General features: G+C 41.9%; 2 protein-coding genes across 2 annotated transcripts in view; one reads left to right on the top strand and one right to left on the bottom strand.

Annotated features, from left to right (window-relative positions):
- The window catches only part of CLCN1 (chloride channel, voltage-sensitive 1), a 37585-nt gene extending 31788 nt beyond the window's left edge, over nt 1-5797 (top strand). Inside the window, exons 19-23 of the mRNA XM_009069580.1 lie at nt 1350-1432; nt 2194-2229; nt 2879-2983; nt 4836-4922; nt 5405-5797. Coding sequence (XP_009067828.1) covers nt 1350-1432; nt 2194-2229; nt 2879-2983; nt 4836-4922; nt 5405-5797 — 704 coding nt within the window. The remainder of the gene's footprint in view (nt 1-1349; nt 1433-2193; nt 2230-2878; nt 2984-4835; nt 4923-5404) is intronic.
- A 14712-nt stretch (nt 5798-20509) lies between these two features.
- The window catches only part of FAM131B (family with sequence similarity 131, member B), a 6603-nt gene continuing 919 nt past the window's right edge, over nt 20510-26193 (bottom strand). The window contains exons 2-6 of the mRNA XM_009069579.1: nt 25553-25588; nt 23048-23141; nt 22249-22446; nt 21769-21912; nt 20510-21363 (exon numbers count right to left, since the gene is read on the bottom strand). Of these exons, the coding sequence (XP_009067827.1) occupies nt 20819-21363; nt 21769-21912; nt 22249-22446; nt 23048-23141; nt 25553-25588 (1017 nt within the window). The 3' untranslated portion in view covers nt 20510-20818. The remainder of the gene's footprint in view (nt 21364-21768; nt 21913-22248; nt 22447-23047; nt 23142-25552; nt 25589-26193) is intronic.

Below are 26193 nucleotides of genomic sequence, written 5' to 3'. Positions count from 1 at the left end.
CTGGTTTCCAGAGACTGAGAGAAGGAGCTTTCTCTGCTGCTCCTGTATTAAAGATACTTCATTAGTGTACCTCAACATCGGTGTAATGTACCTGGAAATATATTCAGTTGTGATCCCTCAAAGAGCATGGCAAAAGTAGGACTACAGAGGATGCTCTCTCTCAGCACTCACCACTCCATCCTTTGCAATAATATCTCCTTAGATATTTTCTGGAGAGTCTGCATGGAAGGCTCCCATCTCTTGGTTTCTTCACCATGTGAATGAATTTCCCTGAGAAAAACAGCCTGAGAGCTTGGGTGGTAACTTAGGCTATTGCTCAGCTATCTTCAAAACTGAAAGGCTCTTCCCTTGGACACGTATATCTTTGATTCAGCAACATTAATATGATGGACAAATACTGATGTATTGCATTCTTTGTGGGCCCAGCTTGTATTAGCTTTGCTTTCATGACTGTACTCATAGGTCATTTCTGATTCATATATCATGTATATTTGATACAGGATGGTGGGTTGTTTTTCTCCATTATGCCTCCTGAAAGATACAGAGTGAGTAAGCACAGAGGTGTAGCAAAGCCTTGAGAATGAATACAGAGAATAGGGCTCTAGCTCATGCTTTTAGGCACCGAAAGATTAACATGTAATCCAGCGTATAACACATTCTGGTTCATTAACACCCCTAATGTATGACTAAACCTCCAAGGCATAGAAAAATCCACTTCATGCTTCCAGAGTGGTAAGGCAACCATCCATCTTCCTTACCAAAGCAGAAAAAGTCACATCAAAACAGGGACAGTGTGTGAAACAGTTTACATGAAGTTAGTGTTTCAGAAATGACTATGAGTGACTTCATGAGGCCTTCCCTTTTATTGTTTGGCTCACAGCTAACATTGTTTCTGATCAAACTTCCTCCACAGCCTTGTTCATAACAGCACCAAACTGCATCTCCTCCTCTTTGCTAACTCTTGCCTGTCTGGCCTGGAAGTATTATTCCCACCATTACACTGCTGGCACAACCTATGTACTCCTCAACCCTTTGTACCCGTCACATTCAGACTGTTGAGGTGTTTTGTCTTTGAAGTATTTTCCAAATTCTTACATCCTTTGTCACACTCATCCTCCAAAACACGTTTTCTTTGTGGGCTGTGGAAACCTCTTGGCACAGCATTTTGTCCTGTGTATCAGATTGTTTGCTGTGTTAGTAGTCCTGCTTTTGGTCTGTTGTTTGGGTTTTTTTCTGATCTATGAGTATTGTCTGCAAAGACAACTTTGGGGGGATGGGCATGGGGCTTTGTATTTTTGTCTCTCACTTATCCTTCTCTCTTATCCATGTGTTTGTTTTTGATTCTTCAGGCAATTTCAGGATTTTGAGGCAACTGATCCAGCTGCTCTTGTGCCATTGTAACCGTCCACTTGAAAGAGAGAGCACAGTCCAGGTTAGTGCTGCACAGAGCCTAGTAGTACCCTGAAGAAGGAAGGGAATGCAATGGAAATAGAGCTCACTACTCAGTGACATTCAGCATTTAGCCAAAGGATAGATATGATTATGGTCCTGAACTCTGGTAGCTTCAGTAGGGAACTCTCTCCAAGGAGAAAGTGTGTGATTAGTGTAAAGGAGTGTGCATCTTCATAAGGAGCCACTTGTGCTCAGATGTCAAGGCTGCCATCGTGATTGAGTGTGGGCATCTTTTCCTCAGTGAAAAAAATTAATTATATTTTGGCTAACTTGGAATAAAGTGCAGTTCTATTTCATTTGCCAAACAGTTTTGGCCAGGTGGAGAAAAATGAAAAATATTTTTGGCTCTTGGCTTGTTGAATGCCCTTGGGCATGTGACATGCCTGCATAGGATTTCTGGATATCATACAGAGCTTATGAGAGACCCATCCACTCTGGGGCAGTGGTTGGATCCCATGTGGGATTATCTGATAACATCTAAATCAGTACTAGATGATGATGTTTAGGCACCTGAATTGCTCCACCAGAATTCTATAGTGAATCTTCATTGGCAAAGGAAGCACAGCATGTACAGAGTACACCTTATAATGAATAAGTATAAAGAAAATCTAAACACTCAGTAATAGACTGTTTGGAACAAAAAGGGGACCACATGGGGTGAGAAGGCTGTGCAGATTTTTCCTTTCTGTACTCTGTGAAACTGGATTCTTTGGCTGTCCTGAACGGTGTTTTCTCCTACAGGAGCCGGAAGTTGTTGAGACAATGAGGCCAGAAGAGGTAAGACAGAGTGCAGAAAGGGAGCGAGGTTTAGTGAGTGCTTTTTTTACCCATTTCCTCTAACTTGCAATACCTCCTGAACTCCAGCAACCTCAGTGATTGTCACATAAAACCATAGCTAAAGCCATTTTCTTCTTTGAGTTGCAGAGAGGGCAACTCTCACCCAATAAGAGAAGAGATTGATTGGCTAGATATGCTGATACGGCTCTGACTAATCCGATCTAGTTTTGAAGTCAGCCCTGCTGAGAGCTGGTTTTTGGACTAGTGACCTCCACAAGTGCCCATCACCTAAATCCTTCTGTGGGCCTATGTTATTCCTTCATTTTCTACACAAAGGATCAATTATCTTGCAATGACAAAGGCAAGATGCACTCAGAAAGGAAAGCTAAGATGTTCACTCCCTCTTTAAGCAGGAAGGAGAAAAACCTCATCTTCTCAGAAAACCTCTGAGGTACTGGAATTGCTCTGTTTCCATAGGGACTTTGGGCAAGGAAGGGATGGGAATCCTGAGGGATGTGATATAACAGGCAAGATGAACAATCTACAAAGGAAGCAAGAAGCCTTAACAGGAGAAGGGGACTAGTTTGGGTGCACAGGAGAGGAACAATATGGCTTACTGAAAAGTGATTCCTTTTCTTTCCTGTGTCAGATAGATGCTTGGGAACAGGAGGAGCTGAACAAGAACGTGTGCTTTGACACCTGCCGCATAGATCCCTCCCCTTTCCAACTGGTGGAGCGAACTTCCCTGCACAAGGTGGGTGCAGATGTCTCCCTGAGGCATTCATGGTTCAACTGTCTATCATTGCAAGTTGAGTCTATGACTTCCTTCTTCTCTTCACCTACAACTACTCCCACCAGCTACTTCCACAATCAGCTACAGAAGTCAGTTTCTTTCTATGACCTTATGTGTATACCTCCAACCTCCTGCAAAATGAAAAGCTACATGATAAGAAGTCTGAGTGCATTTATTAAGATAGCATTTGGATACTACGTAGGATTTCCCAGCCACTACATTAACAGAAGGAAGCATTGTATACTTTGCTGCTGGGGGCATTACACTGAGATTTACACTCTGCTTTATCAGTGTCCAGCACTGGAATGAGTACTCCTGGATTTCTCAGGGTGTTTCTGTCAGGGTGTAGAGTCTGCTTAAATCATGGGCTCTTTATTGAACTGAAGCACAAGGAAAAGGATTATACAACTTTTAGAGTTAGCACAGGATGACTGGGGATAAAAGCAATCGTATGTCAGAAGCAAGAGAGGACTAGGCTTTCGCTCAGTAGAAAGGGAAAACAGTCTGCTGAGGCAAAAGTGCACAGTGCATGCTTTTATCAATATTCATTTAGTGTGAATGGTCACCATATGCCTTGCACAAAATTAATTAATTACTCTTATCAAAGGGGTAAGATCTCAGCCTTGAGCAAAATAAGAACAGGTTAGCATATAGTTCAGATGAGTTTGGTATTTCTAAAGGGCTGTCTGAAGTAATGGATAAACCACTAGCATTTATCTTTGAGAATATAGGGGTTACAAGAAATTATACCTGAAGGCTGCAAATAGGAAAAGCTTCATACCTGACATACAAAAGAGCAACTGAGAAATTCTGAAAAAACAGGCAATCAAGTTGGATCCACAAAAAAAAAGCAGAAATAAATAATCAAACTATCTGAGCTATGCACAGTTAGTGCTAAATGTGAGCTACTGTCAATGGCAAGAATATCACAGTTTATCATGATCAAATTATATTTAAGCAGTCTGATTTTCTTTTACATTAGGGTAAAATGTCTTGTTCCTGAAAAATGAGATTTTTCCTAGTTTACCCTTGAACATGACATTCAATATCTCATGTGACGTAAAAAAAATAGAAGGCAAACACCAGCTGTGAAAGAATGACTTCATGTAAGGCCACAGACAAAGTCCAGCTAGAGCTTAGCTGAAAGAACTCTGAGGCTGGAAATACACCACAGATGAGCACTAAGAATATGGAAAGTTTTAGAAAGCCAGATCTATGAAAATAATGGGGTATATTTAGGCTCAAGAAAAGAAGACTGATAGCAGTGTGATATCTGTCCTTTCAAGGAGACTTTGTAAGAGAAAGGGAATAACTTGTTCTCAGTGTTCTCATTACACTGGGTAAGCAGCAACAAACTTAAGTTTTGATGGAAAATATTTTGGGACAGGAAAAAAATAAATCTATTGTTAAGGAAAGCACTGGAATAAATAAGCTTAGCAGTTTCTGACTTTGAATATTAGTATATGCTAGTTCACTCTCCAGCACCAAAACGAAATAGGAGCTGCATAAGTCCTCAAATACACAACACAGGGTGTTGCATGCGAATCTTTTCTGGATGCAGGATGAGAGTGACCTTGAGAATGTGCTTTCCATCATCAACACACTCCCAACTACAGATGCACAGCAGAAGGACCAAAGGGTAGTATTTGGCAGCTACAAAAGAAGGGAAGCGGTAGTTTCTCACTGGAATAACTGCAGACTTGCGTGTCTTTGTGATTCCCATTTCTAAATCCCAAGTTCCAGCTCTAGCACCAAATATCATGTTACCAGTTTCCAAAGTTCCTGAAATGATCTTTTGTGGTTTTCCTTATAGACCCATACATTATTCTCATTACTGGGCCTCAGCCATGCCTACGTAACCAGTATGGGGAAGCTGAGGGGAGTCTTGGCTTTGGAAGAGGTAAGTATAGGTCCTTTACTATCCCCTTTATCAACTGCAAATGTCCTGGGGATCATTGCAATAACTTGCAGGTGCTGGAAGTTCCAGCTGGGTATATGTATAACTGCAATTGCTACATTTTCAATCCAGTGTTGAATTCTGAGTCAACCCTTTGGAAGCTGTGTAGAGGAATGGATGACTGCATTTCAGAGTAGGCAGCAGATGTTGTTTACAGGGATGTTAGAAGGTTCATCCTTTTCATGAGTGTAGGGCTCTTAACTGAGTGGCTATTACTGTCTCAGAAAGTGATGTGGAATTTGTTGTTTACCATGGAATTTTTCATTATACCGCCAGTGTAAAAGATTACCTCCATAGGCCCCAGAGGTAAAACTGTGACTCTATTTGTGATCCCTTTACCCTGGGGTGTAGATGAACCTCTGCTGGGTAGGGCTGAATCAGCCACCCTTTCATTTGTTTTTTCTGAACCTCTTCTCTTCTTACAGCTCCAGAAGGCAATAGAGGGTTCCACGCGCTCTGGGGTTCGTCTCCGCCCACCCCTTGCCAGTTTCCGTGATACCAAACGGACTGCTACCAACAGTGAGAAGGTCAGACAGGCCACTCAGGCATGGAGCCAGGAGGACAACGGCATGGTGGTAGCACAGCAAGCAGCAGACTTGGGCACAGAGAGCCCACTGCCTCCCTACTCACAATCCCCCCAGCCTTCACACTCACAGGAAGAGGAGGAAGTTCTGTGCTCAACTTATGCCACTGATACTGAGTTGGAAGAGATGGAGCTGACAGGGCCAGTTGCTGACAACATCTCAGACATCCTCAAGGACATAAGCCTACGCACCACTGACCTGGATGAAGATGAGGATGAGGATGTCTCCTTATAGCTGGTGTGAGGATAGTAGTCCATCACACTCTTCAGTGAGCCAGTCTTTTTGTGTTTGCTCCTCAAAGAGAAGCTTTTGGATGTTATTTGCAATCCCCACAGAGGAATGATTCAGCTGAGAAAAGGGACATCACACCAACCCTTTCTTCTGCTGCTTTCTTTCTGTGCAAATGCTGTTAGGCTGTTAGACTATACGGGCGTGTGCAGGTTGGATGTGGACTGGAAGGTGCCTAAATGCAGGCTCATAATGCTTAGGCTTCTGCCAGGACTACATAACATGGCAGAAGGGATTGTAACAGGACATGAATACTGCTGACACAGTCAGGATGCTCTGGGTCCATCTGCCACCTGGAAAGCCAAGGAGGAGCAGTTCTCATTCACCTTTCCAGTCACACCTCACCTGATCTGCATGCACCAGTGTAACACTGCCAGACCTCCAGCCTAGAAGCATACTGCTGCTTCTGGCTGCAATTCTGTCCACATTGCTGCAGCTCCTTTACACTAGCTCTTATCTTGCATCCCCCCCAAACATTCCCATGTAGAACATTTTTATTCTTTCTCACTTTTTACTCTGGGATTTTCCTGGATGGGGGTGTAGTTAGGAGATTCTCCTCTGTCCTTTAGCTGAGCCATGCCCTAAAAACAGATGGGAGAAAAATATTTGGTATATGTCTGATATCTTGAATTCAGCCAAGGATTTAGGAAGCACTGCAAGGGAGAAAATCCTCTTTGTTTTCCCATCATCTCTGGAATGTTTAAACAGAATTGGAAAATCTTAAGTGGGGACATCCTCAGTGTTGGGGAAAGAGGAGTAAACAGCATGTATGTACCTATATTTAAAATACCTGTATTTATCTCTCTGAATGACTGTTCACAATTTTTCCACAGTTATAGTCTTAAAATATAAGAACTCAAAAAAATAAATTATGGAGTGTTAGCAGGCTGCCGAGAAATGCAGAACAGGGAAGCCATGTTTTCTACACTTTGAAAACAGGTTTCCTTCTGAAAACTCCTGCTCTGTTTCCTGGTAATTCTACCCTGCCTACTTTCCACATATTTCTGCATACCTCAGATTTGAGAATTCCAGCTCTCACTTCTGCAAGCTTGTCTGCATTGTGACTAACGGCAGAGACCTCAACACTTGTCTGCAGCATCCCTCTCTATTCCAGTTCTAAATCTGGAGCAGATCTTGATCTGCATCTTGCAAAAAGATGCCTTGTCAGTTCGTGTCATGCATGCAAAACCTTAGCATTCAAAGATAAGATGCTGCTTTAACTCACCGCTCTTGAGAGGTTTTCTCAGTAAATAGGCAAAATCAAATTCTGTTTATTCTGCAGCTTTCTTCTAACAGTCTACATCTCTTTCTATCATATTTTTGGTGTCTCATGGCACTTAGATGCAGTCCCAAGCAGCCTATTGGATGTATTTCCACATATCAGCAACACAGAAGAAATCCAGGCTCTGAGAATATGTTCTTGGGGTTATTCTCCCAGATGTTGGGTGACATCCCCTTTCCTGATATTAGTAAAGCATTATCTAGCTTAGAGTGACCAGTTTCAATTTAACAGGAAATTTTCCATAAGCTGTCTCAGGAGCAAGTCAAAAATATCATTACCTCTAACCCAGTCGCCAAAGGAAAATTCCCTCCTGGCTTTAATTCCAAGAATTGACCTTGCACCAATTCCTTTCTGATGATGCTTATGGATGGAAGAGTCTGCGACAAGTTTATAGTAGAGGGAAATCTCCCCAGTTACTTTCTTGAAAAGAGAGAAATTTATTTTTGCTGTCTGGAATTCAGAGCCCACCAGCTCTGCATTGTCTTTGGCATGTGATCCTTCTCTATAAGCTAACTGGGGACAGCCTTTCCCTTTCTTAATGGTCTTCTGTCCTCCGAGTCACCCTGTCCTTGTGGGACGACAGTGGTGATCTGAGGGCAAGCCTCTTGCACACACCAGCTGTTTGCCTACACCAAAGGGGAACATTTCTGTCTGCCAGGTATTAGCACAGTCTCCCACTATGTTTGTGTCACCTTCCACAGCCTGCAGAGAAGAGGCAAAACGACTGTGTCTTTTTCTTCTCAGGGAACTATGATAGTCCTTTATATAGGCAAAGGAGAAAGGACATTCCTTTTAAAAACCCAAAAATGTGCAGTGAGTGACAACAGTGAGACCAAGTCTGATCTGAGGGTCCATGTACCCTCAGGAAGGATGAGTTTCTCCAAATCATCCCCAACCTTATTGTGCAGACTTATATTTTGCAGCTTAACCAAATGCTTGAACTGAGACAGATGAGACAAGGAGAAACTTTGAGGCTGGAGTCCATACCTCCCTCTTCTTTCCTGAATACAGATACATGTTCTGCTCCAGTCCCACACTTCTCCTACAGTGTGTTACAGAAGAACTGGGATCTGACTGGCTGAGAAAGCAGATGGAGTCTAAATCAAAGCCAGCGAGTGTGTGAGTCACGACAGACAGATTGTGAACTGGGGGAGATGAAGCTGGAACAAAAATGATGCACAGGGAGAGGCTTGGAGAGCTCCGAGTAAGACACAAACTAACCTGGAAAGCTTCTTGAGGTTTGTCACCTGAGGGTACAAGAGCACACACATGTGCCCACACATGCACACACACATTATCTCTCCATTCCTACTGCCTTTAGCTGTCCCAGGCTTACTATGAGGTGCTGCACTGCTCTCCATGGGGGAGCTGAACGGTGGGTGTAATTGCTACTCTTTGTAGATACTACTTAAGATCCATTTCAGGTATTGCCCCCCCTTGGAACAGAAGCAGCATTCATCGGCACCAATTTCTCACGTGGGAGAAAGTATTCATACATGAAAATGTAGAGGGAACTAGGATGGGACAAAAAACATACTGCAAAAATGGTTTGTGAAGGCTGAAGTTGTTTCCACTTCCATTTTACCAATAAAATCTTCACTGAGCTTATACCAAGTACTTTTATAGGTGTAAAATGTGCAGTAAACAGACACTGAATCTTTGTCAATGGAACTCTAAGTTTGTGCCCTCTCAGGCAATCCCAGTACACTCCCTCAAGTTTAAACCTGAAACCTTTGTCCAGCAAACAAAGTTACACTGACCTGTCACTCTAGAACCTGTCTCCCACCCGATACAAGGAGTACAAACTTGGCTACGTACACGGAAAAATCATATTTTCACTAACCCAAAATATCTTCAGAACTTGTAGCAGCACTGAGGCCTTCCCATTCAGCTAGAAATTCAAATCTTTGATCTGCCCCCAAAAAACCATGCACAAGCCTTGAAAAACAAGAAGCTCTGAGGCTGCTTTGACTCAGAGAAACTTGATTTTCTCCTAAATCTGAAAATCATTGTTTTGGGCAAAGCTTCATATTACACCAAGTTTGCCATTATCACTCGAATCACTAAAATAGAGCTGATCTTGTTCAGTATTTTCAACTCCAAATACCTGCAGAACTACATTTGGTACTCAACATATAATAGGCTGAAAAACATAACAATGAAAAATCTCCATCAGAGCAGAAAATTTCGGCAAAACACCACCACCACCAACAACAACAACAAAAGAAAAGCTGAATAAAATCCTTTGACCTTGTATCTTCAAAATAAATGCAGTCTTAATCTCAACTAACTGCCAGTACACTGAAGTTAATGAAGGTATAAGTTCTCTCTTAATTTTAATCTAGCAATAAGTTGAACACTTCCTTTCACATGGCATTTAAATGTGAAAGCAGAAGTCTTGTTTTTAAATGCATCAATATAAAGAATTGAAAAAAAAAAAGGAAGACTTAAGGTTGATAAGACAACAGATAGGGCTTTGGGTAGTTATGACAAGGCTAAGAGATTTGGTCATGAGCCAGAGGAAGCAGAAAATGCACAGAGATGGACTACTGGACAGCAAAAAAAAAGTGTCTGAACAATGTAATCATTTTGGCTAGTAGATTATTTCAGACTAAAATAATATTCTACTTTGTTAAGTTTATGAACAAAACCAGTTAGTGCTAGAAGAAATAAAGAGAAAGATAGAGTTCATAAAATTAACCTCCCTCTTCTCCCCAGTTATGCAAACAATGTACAGAAGTGTGTGGTTTGCAGCCAAAGAGCACAAGACAGGACAATAACCAGCCAGGCAAGTAAAGATCCCTCTTCGCCAAATTAGTCCAACCCCAGGAAGGGTATAATTAAAAACACACTACAAAAATATGGTCACAGCAAGCACTAAGTTATTCATGGTCACATAAGCACATACCTGGGCACAGCTTCCATAAAAGTTTAATCAACACTGGAGACCAATAATTAATATTTCCGCATAAAAGCCATGCCTGAGCATTAGTACTTGCAAACAGAGAAAAACATTTTTTATCTTAACCATGTGAATGCAAAATTTTTAAGGCTTTGTTTGTGGAAGGCAAGTTTAAACTGGTCCTGACCACAAGCCGCAGGCTGTCGTTCTGTGCCCGCCCCCACTGCTGGACAGATAACCCTGTGCATGTGCACTCATACACATGCAAACATCACCTCTCTGAAATCATGGCTGTGTAATAGTGGAAAGCTCTGCAAGTCAGCTGCCTGTGCCTGCAGCCACATCTCCCCTTCCCTCAGCTTGCTGGAAGTCAGAAAGTCCTGGTGCAGACTCACTGTAAGATAAGCAGCTACAGACACTGGCACGGACACTGCTGGGATTAATGTGATCGCTAAATGAAGCCAGCCTCAGCCAAACCTGTTACTAGTTCAAGCACTGGCCTTTCCATGAGCATTTGCTCACATTCCAGCTGTTTCCATGTGCTGCGTGTGCAAACACCTGTGTTCCCTAGTAAAACCAGTTACTGAAACACATCCAGCCAACTTGAAGGATTGCACCTGATATGGAGGACAATATATGCTGAGGGAAAGTCCAGCAGCAAATTTATAAAGGAAACAATGTAGAGAAACTAAAATGTTAATTGCCTGCTTTATATGAACAACAATCTAAACACTGCCAATATCTGACTATTTACTGGATAGCTACTAAGTTTGAAGAACAGACAGTAAAAATACAAGAGATACTGAGATATATTCAGAATTAAAGTCGCATTAGCTCAAATTAGAAGCTGTTCCACACAGAAACAAATGCAAAAGACAGTAATGGAAGGTTTATGAGAAATACATTTGCAAAAAAACATTCTGCTTTTTTCTCCCCTCAAACTTCTATAGTGCACTTAAGCAAATGGGCTGTGAAAAGAAATGGGAGTTGAGATGGTTGGATTATGACCAAACATGTCACAGAATCCCATGCTTAAATCAAATTTGCAATTTCTCTGGCACAGAAGATATGAACTGTCTGAGGAACTGTATAGAAAATACCCCAGCAGCTGGCAAAGTGCAGATCCAGTGAGATGTGCAGCAAGAATGCTCTTATGCCCTTTTTATTTTGTTTTCATTAATGACTTAGAAGTAACATATGAGAAACTGTAAGACAGTAACAAGAGAGAAACATATGGTAGGTTTGCCATCTAGTCTAAACAGAGAAATAAGCAGAAAGTGGAGATCAGCCTGAGGCAGATACCATAGAATGAGGTTCATGTTGGGGCTAAGCAGCTAAATCCAGAGGAGACAAACTTAACTGAGGGATAAGTCAAGCCTAGTATGATGGTAAAAGAGTTCTTTTAGGTGAAGCACTCAGCAGCTGGATACCATCTTTGTAGCATAATTAAGGAAAATAGACATTTTTCCTATGCAGAGGTAGGACTTGCAGGCCCAGAGACATGTTATTTTCCAGGGACTCAAATCTTAAACACATGTGGAATAACTGATTTCACTTGACATAGTACATTTTTTTAAAAAAGGAGTGACAATTTAGAGGCCATTTTGGGAAAAAAAGACAACAAAAGAAAACACACAAAAAATAGGAGTTACTGGGGGACTTAAAAGAATTGACAAAAATAAAAGAAATTGAAAAAAAACCACACAAAAAAACCAACAAAAAAAAAAACCCTAAAGGAGTTAAGTATTCTATGCAAGTCACAATTAATTATATGAACACAATTACACATACATACACATTGAGTGGGGGGTGGAAATCTATTCAGTAGCAAAGGTAGGTAAACTGGAAAGAAGCAAATTAACTACAAACAGAACACAGAAAAAAGATAAGCTAAATAGCCCTGATTGTGAAATATGTTACGTCTTAAGCAGGACAAGGGACACTGCTTAGCTCCTGGAAGAACCAGTGGAAAAGCACAAGTATCTTGACAAGGAAGTAGATATCTTTTATGGCCAGAATTTAAAGTCTCATGTGGTAAACAAATAGCTACTGGATCTGGCCTACTGTCCTATATCAGAAGCAGATAATACAACAATGTTGGAAGCACAGAGATGCTCCTTTCTCTCTGAATCAAACCCAATCTGCTATGAGGACAGCAGGCTGAGAACCACAGATTTAACACTGAAGTGAGAACCCAGAGTCTTGCTACCCAATGTCAGTGCCTTTTACAACCTAAGCATCAGTGTCCTTTCAGTGTCCTGTCCTAACCTGTTGTTGTGAAATTTCTGTTCAAATCTGTGCCAGATGCATCTGCATGTCACTAATACTGGGACAAAACTTTAATGTATCATCTGGAAAATGCTGATTCAGTGTAACAGGAAAACTCATTCTATGCTGAACGAGAGGATTACATTGATGTGATGCTACCAATCTTTACATCTGCCACAATGTCCTAGGATTTGTGTCATTTGTGTCACAGACACACACCAGATTTTTGCCCTGTACAAACACATGATGTTCTTTCTTATCTTCTTAATGAGAAATAGGGGATCAGATATTTCCTACACTGGGATGCTTCTCCAAGCCACCATGGATCCTTTTCAACATGCTCCATCAGACTATCTCACTGAGACCCATCCCCTCTTCCTAGGATCCTCCTTCCTCAGACGCAACTCCCCTGGAACCAGTCCCACAGAAATAAAACACTTCCACCAGCCAGGATGGCAAGACCACATTCTGTTTAATAACAACTCCATAAAGGACTGTACATGCTATTTTGAGCTACCTCCCCTCCTTTACTGTGGTTGCTGCCACGTACAGGCATGGAGGTGTGTAGTGCCATATAGTTTTCTAAGTCTATATGTAGTGTGTGCATATGTATTATGTGGTTGTACATGTATGTATTTATATATATATCTTTTTAGAAGTGTTATCTCATAAGTCACATCATCAAAACATGCGAAGTATATCCAACAAAAAAATTTCAGGCAAACATGTTTTGGAGCTGGAAGACCAAAGGCAAATCAGACTCATTTTAGTTACTAAGGGCTAGTGTGGGACAAGGTAAGGATGAAAGCTTTCAATAGTGGGTCCCTTTCCCTTTTTATTTTAGTTCCATTCGGTGCTTTTTCCCCAAACATCAATGTACCTCTGTAAACACTAGCTTGAAAGAATACATATAATCACCATGCAGCCTCCCCCCTACAAAAAATGGGTACAGGCTTGGGGGAAGCTCTGTCAAATTGCTTTGCAGCAACCTCCATTGTCCCATATGCTTATGCTAAAGCAGTTTCAGATACTGAGAATACAACATTTAAAGACTCAAGCCTTTAGTTATTTTTATACATGCTTCAGGAATCCATTCTGCATGCCACCCGTGAGATGCCCATCCACCACCCTTGAACCTCCCAAATCCTCTGCCTGTACCCACCCATGTCTGAATAGAGTTGAAAAGAGAAATTCTGTTCCCTGTAAAATTACTTTTGAGTCCCAATTTCATAGTGTAGGGATTCCCAGAGACCTCCAATCATGCACAACATCCACAAATCAGAGAAGAAAAATTAAAGCCAAACAAGAATATATACCTGCAAAAGAGCTTTTGGCTTGCTACACAGCTCACGCATGCAGTATCTGAAAAGGAGGGAAGTCCACTTGTACTTGCCTTATGGGAATTTGGCAGAGCTCTGGAAGAGGGTTCTTAACCTTTTGGCCTCCAACTCATGACTAGATTTCTATGCCAAATGAAAATGAATCCAGAAGGCCAGTGGATCTGAAGTAGATGCCTTTATCTTATTAGAAGCAAATCTTGATGCACAATCTTGTCTCCACAATGGAGAAAAGCCTTTTTAGATGTTTCTGTCTTGCTAGCATGGACATTTGACAGCTTATGGGAAAGCAAGGTTTCAGAGAGCATTTAAAATGTCCCCAGTCAAAGGAGATGAGGAAGATCCCAGCAGTAGCATTCTTTCCACAGAAGCTGCAACCCTTCTTTTCCTAGAAGACAGCAGCTACTACTCATCAGTACGCAAGTCCTGCCCATGGCAGAGGGGGTGGACTAGGTCCCTTCCAACCCAAACTATTCTATGATTCAATGGTATCTGCAGTGAGAACATTCTTGAGCAGTCTCTACGGTTCTAGTAACATTCTTTCTCAGACTGAAATTATTTCTCTTCCAACAATATGTATCTGCACTGGAAAAATACATCATATACTTATTTTCTTTTGTGCAGACCAGCAATGACAATCATAGAGCTTCTCTCTTCCAAGGAAAAGATAACACTTTGATCTGCCTATGCTGGGGAAAAATGTCAGTGCAAGGATGTAAATAGACCCTAATGTTCCAAGTGCAGATCTTCCATGCCCATTTGTTAACATAATAACCACTTGTCTTCTCACCCACCCCTGTAAATTCATGGAGCTGGTTGTGCTGCTGAGAGAGCATAGTGTCCCAGGTTCCATGACATGTTCTGAGACAAAGAGAGACATTGATCTGGCACAGAGGTCCAGCTCTCCTCTTCTGCTCCTGCTCAGGTTCACTACTACGTAGCCTGGGAAAAGCCTATGATAAAAAAGAGGCACCTGACATTGACTATACAGCTTGCAATCATATTTGAGACTGTGCTTTAATGACTGTAGGCTGTCCTACACATACATTTAGTTCTAATAGGCACTATTTTACTCACATTTTCCCTGTTTATTTTTCCTTTCCCTGAGCTGTGGCATAGAAATCTTTCCCTGTCAAACTGCTACAGGGGAGGAAAATCAAAGATGAAACTGCTACTTACTTACGTTTTTCTAGATGCAAGGGCACCAGTTGCTGATAATCTCTGTATTGGAATGGATTTTTCTCTTTTTTCTTTTATTTTCTTTTTCCAAAAGTCAAACAGTTACTTCAAAAGATATGCCAGAGTTGTCTAAACAAGGAACATTGGAAATTCTACCTGGGAGAAATTAGCTTACACTATACCAGTGTTGCTCTGCTTCTTATAACACTTAGAGGTGGATTTATTTTAGTTTGTTTCTCCTTCTAGGCAATCGCCAATAACACAGTTAAGGCAAACTGAGCTGAATTTAGGTATTTTGGGTTTCCAATAAGAACAGAACTCACATTAACTTCATTTGACAGGGACTAAATTCTTATTTTGTGTATTTCTTATATTATTTCCCTGAATAATTAAGCATATTGTGAACTGTTTCTCAAAGATGATGAAAAAGAAGTTAGTAGGTATCCAAATTCAGGGAGGTTTCTTTCCTATCACTTTGTCTTACAGATAAAAAAAGTGTGGCTTGGACTAAGGAGTACCATAAACTGCAGCAATCCTGGACTTACAGCTTGTATAGCACTTCCATGCCTAAGCCCATTCTGCCAAGAGTCTGCCATGAAGTTTCCTACCTCTGTTGTGTAAAGAAAAGATGTCAAGCTTTCCTTGACCTTTTTCCAAGCCTTTCTCTCAATGTCTTTCCCTCTCTGGCTAGACTTCTCCTTGCTGGTGCACAGAGCATACATAGTTGTCAACAAGCCTGCAGTGTTGCACACTACCTTGCCTCATCACCGTATCTCATATCTCTGTCAAATGAAGAGAACAATTTCCTCTCTCCAGGTCTCTGGGGGTAAAACTAACAGTTTTGCATCGTTGCTGTACACAGAACTGCATGCACAGACTCTGCCTAGGTGTGAAATGCCCTTCTGGATCTCACACTAGATTGGAATAGGCTTAAAGATAGGGAAGTCACTGCCAACAGCTGCGCTTCACTCTTGCACAAGGCTCTCCCTCTTGCAATTACAGGATAAGACTTAGTATCTTTAGCTGCCATGGAGAGTAATCACTAAGTGCATACAAGATTTGTGTATGTTAATTTTATTAATTCCATGCACATATCAAGTTACTCATATCCTCCTGCCCTATTGCAAGGGTTTATCTCGAAGGAGCCTGTGGAAGAGAATAGTGAGGGGAAATAACAGGGCATAAGCAACAGCAAAGACCAAATCAGTAAGACCATACTAGAAATTCCATGGAGAACACTGGGGAAGAAAGGGGTGAATATGTCCTCCCTAGTACCCCAGCTGGACTTACTCTTTTCAGACAGATATTTCACAATCAGCTTAAGCCAATTTAAGTTGCATCTGCAATCAAACAGTCTTCCACATGACCATCTGCACATTTCACCAGCCCCCAGTAACACTTGCCTCACCAAGTGAAGCAATATGAAGAGCTGATCCCATCAAACCCCTTATTTTGATAGAGGAGTGGGTTAGTTTTCAATGGGGCTCGTTCCTGAGCAGCCAAAGGAGTATTAGCACTGGTGCTATTTAGGCAGTAGAAAGTACACAGCTGGTTATGGTGGAAAGGAGGAGGCATGACAGCTCCTTTGAGCAGCTTAGAATCATCATGAAGATGCCATTTCAAAGTGCACTTTCTCTTTTTGCCTAAACTAATATAAAGGAAGGCCAGCTGCTGAGAACAGCTCTCTCTCTCCCTCTGCTCACAGCTGTTCCCTCTTCACTTTTATAATAGGGTAAAAGTGCATGGTTTGCTGTAGGTCAACTGTGCATCAGTACCTGCACAAGGGTTGTGGGAGGTGAGCAGTTAGGGCAGAGGGCAGCCTCCTTCATAGCAGCTCCCCATTTGATCGGCTTAGAAGTATGGCTAAACTCTCTTCTCTGCTGCGAGCCTGTCACGAAAAGTGATGTTGAAGTTTTTAAGGGGGAAAAGCAAGTGAGTGCCTTGTCAGCAGCTTTCCAGAAGAAAATGATGATTTAGAGGCACAGAAACTCAAAGAAGCAGATTGACTTCTCCAACCCAGATGGAGTTGAAGAAAACTCAGCAGGCTTGTAAAGAAAGCTTCAGATTGATATAAAATGAAACAGTATAACTGATCAGGTATGAGCAATCATCAGAAAAGGAACAAGAGAATTTTCTTGCAATGGAAGCTTTAAAATTAGGGTCACTTGTGTTTAAGCCGCCTTTCATGTTTAATGTTTAGCACAATAATTTTAACAAGTTCCTATTCAAGACAAAAGATTGGGAGAAAGATGGGAATCTTTTACCTCTGCTGCTTCAGGAATATCCTTTTTTTTTTCTGTAGTGCAGCTCTGCTTTACAAAGAGGTTGTGGAAACAAACAGCAGGGCTCAGTTTCTTAGTAACTGCAGATCAGGGATACTGAGCTTACCTTTCCTTCTTATTTTCAGCCTCATAAAAACAATTTGGGCTCTGACTATTTGGCTGGACTCTCTCCAACCCATTCCTCCTCACCAGGATAAAGGAACTGCAGGCCAAATTTCACTCACAGAGCACCTGTGCCTCCCATATGCTTGAATAGGTGTATCTATATAATAACAGCTTTTCTGGGAAACGTACAGCAGGTTCCAGGTCTCTCTCTCTGATATTGGATACACATAAGCATCAGGCCTGTTACATAAGAAAAGGCCAGGTTATACAAACAATCTTTCACTTTCAAAGAGACTCAAACTGCCTTTCCAGTTCAGCTCAGGATGCTCACTCAGGTGGCAACTGGGGATAGGCAGAACTGCTCTCTCTGGTCAAGCTTCTAGCAAACATAGATACATTTCTCTTTTGGATTGCGAAGAGGTCATGGAAAATAGCCTTTTTTTCTCTTTCAGGAAAAGGCTGAAATTTTATTATTCACAGAAAGTCAAGACCTTTATGAAAAAAATATAGAATTTAGTAAGCTTGAAATTTTTTACAGAGAGTAGTGTTCAAACCAGTCTATTCACAGAGAATGAGGCTATCTACAGGTTTCTAGAGATCAAGTTATGGAATCATACAGCAAGGTATAATTCTCTATCCCATTCCATGGAGGTTAGAAAAATCTACAGATAGGTTTTCTCTTCCTATTGAACCCCATAAAATTTTCTATAAGGAAAATTTTTTTCACACTTTTTCCCATGTAGATAATTCCCTGTCCCTGCCTTCCATGGGGATAATGTAAATCTTTTAGACATCATCAGACATCTTAGTAAAAGTACCACATGTCCATATTAAAGAAAAAGAAGCCCTGGACAAGTTGACCTACTTGCCCCAGTCCTGTAAACAACACAGAGGGATCATTAGAAGCTACTCTGAAAAGTTATCGTAAACATCCAGATTGGTCCTGGAGAGGCACATGGGAACAAAATGGTTTGGAGAAAAAAACAACAAGCTACCCAAATATCCCACAAAAGAACATGCCCAACCATTTTTGTTTCCCTGAAGGCTTTTTAAAATAGGAATATGAACAGGTTAATGCTGAGGTGCTCTTGGCACTTGCCCTATCTCCCTTTTCTGGCTAGTGTGATTTCCTAGGCCCTGCTCCATGGCTAGACCTAAAATAGTTCAGGACAATGAGCTAGCACGGGCCCTACAAGAACTCTAGAAGATCATCTTTGTCAAGCCCTCCTGCCCAGGGGAGGTTAGCACCTGAATGTGTAAACATCTTTGAAGAGATATTGAAAGGTCACCATTCAGGAGAAGAGCTACCTCCTTAGAGATATATAGGCAAGACCAAGCAAATGGGTAAACAAAGGTGGTCACAAAGACTTTTCTTTCTTACCTACACCAAATTACCAGTCTTACTTAAATATCCCAAAGGTCTTTCCCTTAGAGGTGCAATGGATAGGGAAGACACATCCTCCTGAAGTGGACTTGGCTGGAAAGACTTGGGCATTCAAACACGAGTCCCTCTTCATGCAGCTGCCCTGTGTAAGTGGGAGAAAGCTGAGTGGAGTAAAGTTCTACCTGAGAGTCCTATTCCTATACTTCTCATAATTCCTGGACATCAATTGCTTTGCTTGCAAGGAGCTGTCTGAACTCTGAGACTTGAAGATACTACTCCAGTCATGTTTTATTCTCCTTAGACATTCTTCCCTGCAAATATGCAGGAACTAAACCTGAAGCAGGAAAGGAGCATGTATCACTCTCCTGTCATTCAAAAAATACACCAAGCCTGAAGAGGAGGCAAAGAAGAGACAAATGTATCATGAATTAAACAGAGCAGATATGAGTCAGAGTAAGTGAGAAAGTGTTGCCCCTGGAACAGTTTGGCAGTGTCCAGGCAAATAACTTTCTCTAGCTCATCAGATCTACCATATGATCTACACCCATGCTTTGCTGACGTTTCCTTGCAAGAAGTCTTGCCATTAAAACTCAACACTTGGGTAATCTCTGCTGGTTCTGTTCAGCCCTCCAGCAAAATCAATAACCTTGTACAATTTTTGCTTTTGCCCCTGTTTATTTTCTGGTGAGAGCTCAAAAGGAGACAGTTTGTTCAAATTCCTTTCAAAGCCCCTCCCTCCCAAAAGGAGGTCTGTAGGAACACGACCAGGAACTGCAAGAGACCATATTCCCCCTAGTCAATGAACCATGTTTTTTTTTAACAAAAAATATAGAACCCGTACAAATAGGGAAAACTCCTGAAATCAGCTTTCTCCACACCTAAAAAAGAGATGGGAGGGAAAAACAAACAGACTAAGTACTGAACATTATTTACACTGCTTGGGGGTAGGAAAACGAAAGAAGAAAACATAAGCAGGAAGAAAATAAATAGGAGGAGAAAACTTCCTCTCACCCCTTTTCCTCCAGCTACATTTGGCACTGCAGAAGGAGTGGTGGAAATGGGAAAGGTGTTGCACTTCTCTTAAGTCATGACTCAAGTACAGACCTTTCCCATTATTAACTGCTTTGTTATGAACACTTACCCAGCAATATAAAAAGGTTAAAAAAAAGAAAAAGCTGAAAACTCCAGTGTAAACTGGATATCTGTGATCTCATAGCTGTACACACTGTTCCTGGATCTGCTGTCTACTCTCTGGGTCTTCCCATACTGCTGGCAAGGGAAAAGACAGAATGATACAGCAGCACCAAGATGGACATGTTCTCAAGACCCTGCAACAGTCAGCTTTTTATAACTGTCTCTGTAGCTGAAAATGTCCTTTCCCTTGGCTTCCAGTGCCCAATGCCAAAAGGACACACCACTCTTGCCAGCTCCTGGGAAGGTAGAAATGTCAAAGAGAGAAACAAATAAATGAAAAAGACCAAAGCACAAATATCTGAGAGCAGGGTTGGATTCGTATGTGCATCCCTTCTTCCATGCCACAGAAAAGCCATGCCCACAGAGCCACACCATCTGTACGGCAGCACAGCCCGTGCCCATGGACTGTAGTTTGTATCCATCAAACCTACAATTTTCAAGGTGCTATTGAGGATCTGGTTACACAGCAAATATTTCATCTCAGTACAGTCTGTATCGAATATGGCCTTATCCTCTGTATCAGCCACAATCACAATACTAGTGCAATCTATATTTGCAAAGCCACATCTTCATTTTAAACTGGTTTATACTCATATATTCCATCAAAGGGGACTGGACCATATCCACAGAGCAAAATCCATTCTGCCAGGATGAATTCTAGCCACATAGCCGCTCCCTATACCAAGCCTGTCTCATTGGCCACACCCCCAGTACCAGAAGAGTTTGTATCCACAGCCAAGACTTTGTATTAAAAAGATTTAGAAATTATTTACCAATCCAGACCTCTCCAAGCACCTCACGTATTGCCCAGAGCAATGAAAATCCAAAGTATGTGTCCATGGGGAAGGGGAAGAAGAGGTTGTTACGGGTCAATCACTTTGAGATTTTCCTCTTGTTTAAAAAAATAATTAAATGTCAGGAATGGAAGGTGTGTCTGCTCGGAAGTATGGGGAGCTGGAGAGAAGAATCCCTGTAATTTCATTCCTTTCCACCCCTCTCTTTGTTCAGCAGTGATGAGAACTTCACAGAGAGCATCAGTTGTTTGTTTCTCCCTCTTCTTCATCAAAGGACTGCACTCCCGAGGAGGTGACATCTGAGACTTTGCGGCTCAGTGCAGCATGTTCCATCTCCTCTCGAGGAGACAGAGATTCCAGGTCCCGGCACACTGCATCATCCTCCTCTGGAGAGGGCTTCTTGTTTAGGAGAGGAGCCTTCTCCAACCGTGGGTTCCCTTCATCTTCGATATGGTCCTCCATGTACATGCTGGACTCAGCTCCACCCCCACTCCGAGCAGTCTGCAGGGGCCACACGTGGACCAGCCCCGTGCTCTGGATGAAGTTCTGCTCCTGCTGCTGTTGTTGCAGCTGTTGCTGCTGGAGAAAGCTGCTCTGAAGCAAAATGCTTTCCTGAAGATTTGTCTGGGACTCATCAAAATTCTGGCCTAAGTAGGAGCCAGTTGCTGGGGAAGCGATGAGGGACTGGTCACTGGCCTCCCAGGCATCAGATGAACCTAAGCAATACATGCCCTGCGAGACGTAGGAATGAGGCCAGCTATCATACTGCGTCTGGGCCATATGCTCTGCAAGTAAAGGAGGGAAACAACACACAGTTAGACACTTTCTCTAGGCCAAGCTGGCTCATTCAGGTAGCTTGTGTGCCTGTGCATGGCACTGAATCCTTTAGAGGGAAGGAGTCCACAGAGAATATTTCTAGGCAGTAGGCAAGTGACCTTGATTATACCCACAATTGACTGCAAGAGCTGGTAGATTTCCATAGTTGTGCTCAAAAAAGGCAAAAGGAACTTGGCTTTGGAGCCTCCCCGTTAAGATTAGATTCCTTGGATAGCTCCACAAATAGGGATGACGCTACTAGATCCAAGTCCCAAAGACTGAGGCTACAGAATAAAACAGGGTAGAGGGAAAGTGCAAGATGACAAGAGCAGGAAAGGGGCATTTTAAGATTAGTAAGAAGCACTGGAGCTCACCTTGACTCTCCATCAGCTCCTGATAGTTCTCAGAGTAGTTGCCTGCTGGGTTGTCCTGATTTGAGTTTACACTCACATCCTCACCATCCATGGAGGACCAGGCCATGAGAGTGGCTTCAGAAATAGCAAATTGCTCCATCACTCCTGTGCAAAAGGAGCCAAAGAAGAGAGGGAGGGGAAGCATGAATGTGTGAAAGTCTTCACTTCTCACCACCCTCTTTAACCTCATCTCTTGGTCACACTGTCCCACTCTTGTCCTATCTCAGCAACACCAATCACCCATAATTGGCCCTCACCGTTTTCACTTTGCATTCCATTGGCAATACTCCAACCACAAAATCTATCTCTCCTTCAGCCATCTGAACCACCCACAGCCTTTCCTGAGTTTTTTTTCAGGTTTCTGCACTTTGGCCTCTCAGCAATTCTGCTCTGGGATGTCCCAACCAATCCAATCCACATACCAAAAAATGTTAGCGTTACCTGCAAGGAACCGAGCCTCCTTTTCACCGTCACTCAGGTCTGAGTAGGCATCAGCATCTTTGCGTGCTGTCTCATGTGTGTGCTGCTGCTGCTGGCTGTTAGCTTTGCCCCAGCCTTGCCATTCAATCATGTGAGCCACACGGCCTTGGCCCATTGCTGTTGGCTTTGTGACATGGTCCTTCATGCTGCGAGATATCCCTAAGGGGCCAGACATCAGAAAACAAGGAAGGGCTATTACACAGCTCCAGGGTTGTCTGTCATGCTGTTTACCTCTCTTAGAAGTGGAGGTTCTCCCTTCCTTTCCTGACAGGACTCATGTCTGGTGTTGGGTGTCTCCCACTTTTCACTGTAACACTCTCCAAGAGAGTTTCTCCATCTTTCCTTGGACTAGGTCTCAGAACGAGGAAAAAGGGAAACCCTAAATATGAAAGACCATTTCCTTCCTTGCCTAGAATCCATTTAGGATAGAGTAGGGCATGAAGGATGAAGCCTGGAAGTGAACAAACTAAGAAACAGAAAATGGGGTTAAACCCAAGACTGTTTGAGGGTAAGTAATTGAAGATGTTTGAGCAGGGGTGCATGGTGAGAAGCCAACAGGAGTAAGATAAATCTGTTCTTTGAAAGGGCAACAACTATGAGATTTCTGTATTTAGAACTACGGTGGTGGAGACTCCTCTAAGGCCTCAAAAGTGAGAGTCAGAAAAGAGCAGTTCTGAGAACAACAGAAAGATATGGGAAGAGGCACAAAGGCCTGTGGAGAGAAGCTGTCAAGGACAAACTCAAATTTTGAGGACCTCACCAGAGAAAGATGATTTAGCCAAAGCCCCAATCCCATAAGCATTGGAGTTGCGTTTCAGCTTGGGGAGGATGGAGGTCGTATCTTCCATGGAGAGCTGAAAAGAGAGAGAATATGAAGAAATGATATACAGGAAAGGAGAAAAGGAACTGAAGTGAGAAATCAATAGATAGTTGGAAGATGAGGAGCAGAAGCAAGCAACAAGAACAAAAGGAAAGGAAAAATTAGAGGCTATTTAACCTGGACTGGATATTGGGACTGAGTGAGACAAGGTCAGCAGGAGAGACAGAACCAGGCTGTGAGAAGCCTCCCTTTGGCTGCACCAGTCCTTCACAGACATGCTGCACCATTCCCACCTCTTTGTTAGAGATGCAAAACATGGCTGACGGACAATTCAGGGAACTTACAATGGGGAGCTGTCAATGTGATAGGCAAGACATAGTAATGTATCATATATTCATTATACTACAGGTAATAATTTTTATATGTCACTTTAGGGTTTCTTTCTTCTCATATGGTCTTAATAAAATGAACATAAGCATATCAGTGATGTGTTCTGTTTAAAGCACCTACAACTATCTGTAAAGAAATGTGGTCTACAGCTCTGCTTAATTTTCTTTACTCTCATCTCTATGTTCATCCTCAGTCCCTAAATAACAAGGACAGGACACTACTGGGACAGGCAGCAGTCACAAACATCATCATAAAAATAATCCCTCGAGATGAATTCATCCGGCTTCTTCAGAGATGCCAGGCATTGCATATGAGGCTTAATTTTCACAAGGGCTAAAAAAGCATTGCTTCTGCTCTTCATTTCAACCTCTCTGAAAGTCAAGGCCAGAACGTTTCAAACACAAAGATACTCAAAAGTAGTGACCATGACACTGGAAATTTTTAATCCTGACACAAAACAAGCATTTGGTCACAGGCACAGACCTCACAAAAAGTGAGTGGAGAAATAACTGGGCAGTGAAATAGTTGGAGGCAAAGGAAGGCATTTTAAAGATGTTGAACTGCATATAATTCCAGTCAATTGCCAAAATACAAGACATGAGTTTTACTGGAAACTGAGCATAAATGCAGCACCTAAAGCATCCTGTAACTTGGAGCCAGGAATGTCCGTGTGTAACGTGAGCTGAAGAAATCAGAAATCAGGGGAAGAACAGTAAAAAGTGAGAACACAGCCTTTGTTCCATGATGCATTTCCTTTGGTGATGAAGCTTGTTGAAAAATGTCCATCTATGCCCCCACTGGTCATTCCTGCCTGGGCACTGCCGTTCAGTATCCACCGACTTGTTCCAAGACAGCCTGGGGGCTGTGCTGTCACCCACCTCAAGGAAACCATCCAGAAAGGAAAGTAAGCTGCAGGTTTCTACTACTGCAAGGTTGGAGAGCTATGACATGAAGGCAGGAATGAATGGGAAGGGAAAGGAATTCATGATCCAGCTCTGATAACAAAGAAGATCTATGGGATTACCCTGAGAAAGAGCTACATTATGAAAAAGAATGGATTCTGAATGGGTTGGAAAACTGGAAACTGCAAGTAAGGAAACTGTCTTCTTCTTTCTTTAAGAAAACATTACTTTGTGTACCTTGCTTTCAGCTAGACAAGAGGTGCAGTAAGGAAAAAAATTTGCATACTTCTTATAGACAGTTTCTGCATGTACCATTATTTTCCCACACAACTTGTTTCTGCAACTGATCCTAGGCAAAAGATTGCAAGCCGTAAGTGCCACAATGAAAGTGATATCAGTGGGGCAACGATTAGTTAAAAATATGTCCCCTTGATATTCAATGTCCCAAGTGCTTTCAGATCACAAAAAAACCCAGAAAATTACAGCATTTAAAAGTTTTAAAAGTATCTGGAATTTGAAAATACTTATACTACTCAAAATGGAGCTTCTAATCATGCCTTTCCAAGTGTACAAAACTATCAAGTTAACTTGCAGCACAAATATGCATTATTCCCTTTCCAGGATGCTGGTTTTGCATTGGTGAAAAAGAAAAAAAAACGAAACCACTTTTTTTCTTGGCACAGGTATTAAGAGCAAAAGGAACATGTTATATTGTAAAATGTTTGCTTGTTTCTTCTGCTTTTCAACTGGTACTGATCATTTCCCCCAGGTGACACTAAGAATTCTTTTATTTCTGTATGCAGCTGAAAATGAGGGATACATTTCTCGCAAATTTCTGGAGAAGATCAGATGATGCTTTAATCAAGGACTACCAGTTTTATGTAGCAGCTCCCAGAAATCTCGAAAATGGAACATATGAAATTGCACACATTTGTCCCAAGAAGTATGAAAGCAATGCAATAGCCACCTGCCAAACAGCAAAAGACTCAGAAGCAAAAAAAATTTATCACCATCCTCTGAATCATAGACAATTCCCAGAATTTCAGTGGCACTAAAGACTTTCAGTCATGTTTCCAATCTGGCCATCCAATGGTCAACAAATCCTGGTCATTCGGTGACTAGAAACTTGAAGAGTGGTGTAGGGCATACTCACATTGATGCCATCCCAGGAGAAATCTGTCCGTGTTTGCTAAAAAAGAAAAGAATGGCATCTCCTTAATGCAACAAACAAGTTGTAAACAGCCATGTAACTCTAGTAGTTTGCCACAATCAACAGCCACTGCTTTATCTGATATATTAAAAAACCTTGTGTCTTTCAAGCTGGTTTCACTGCCTGCTGTTGATTATGGTGTCTGTAGGTGTCACAGTGTTTGAAGGTGCAATAGCGAATAGGATGATAGAGCAGGAAAGAGGAAAACGTCTTTTCACAAGGCTCCATTCTAACAGTGTGGGGGTTGCACCGTTTTGAGGCTAACACAAGGAGGAGCTACACCACCTCTGTATTTTGAGGATAACACAGCGACAGAATTCTACTGACATTATTTTCTCTTGGAATCTTTCGGTTTGTACATTCTGACTCACTCTTCCCTTGCAAACTAGAACCATTTTCCATATCAGACATCACAGTACCTGTTCATAGCGTGATTCCTTCAGCTGGGAGGACTCACATCCTAACATCTTGCTTTTGGGGATGTGGACAATCAGAAAAATTTAGATGAACCAGTTATATCTACGTTATCCATTCATATAAATCAAAATGTTCACTGAGGTGTAGTTTATGCTCAATGACTTTTA

This window comes from Acanthisitta chloris, unplaced genomic scaffold (genome assembly GCF_000695815.1).
Source record: "Acanthisitta chloris isolate BGI_N310 unplaced genomic scaffold, ASM69581v1 scaffold10522, whole genome shotgun sequence".
Taxonomy (NCBI): Eukaryota; Metazoa; Chordata; class Aves; order Passeriformes; family Acanthisittidae; genus Acanthisitta; species Acanthisitta chloris.
Note: the sequence above shows the minus strand (reverse complement) of the source record. Positions and strands in the feature narration are given on the sequence as shown.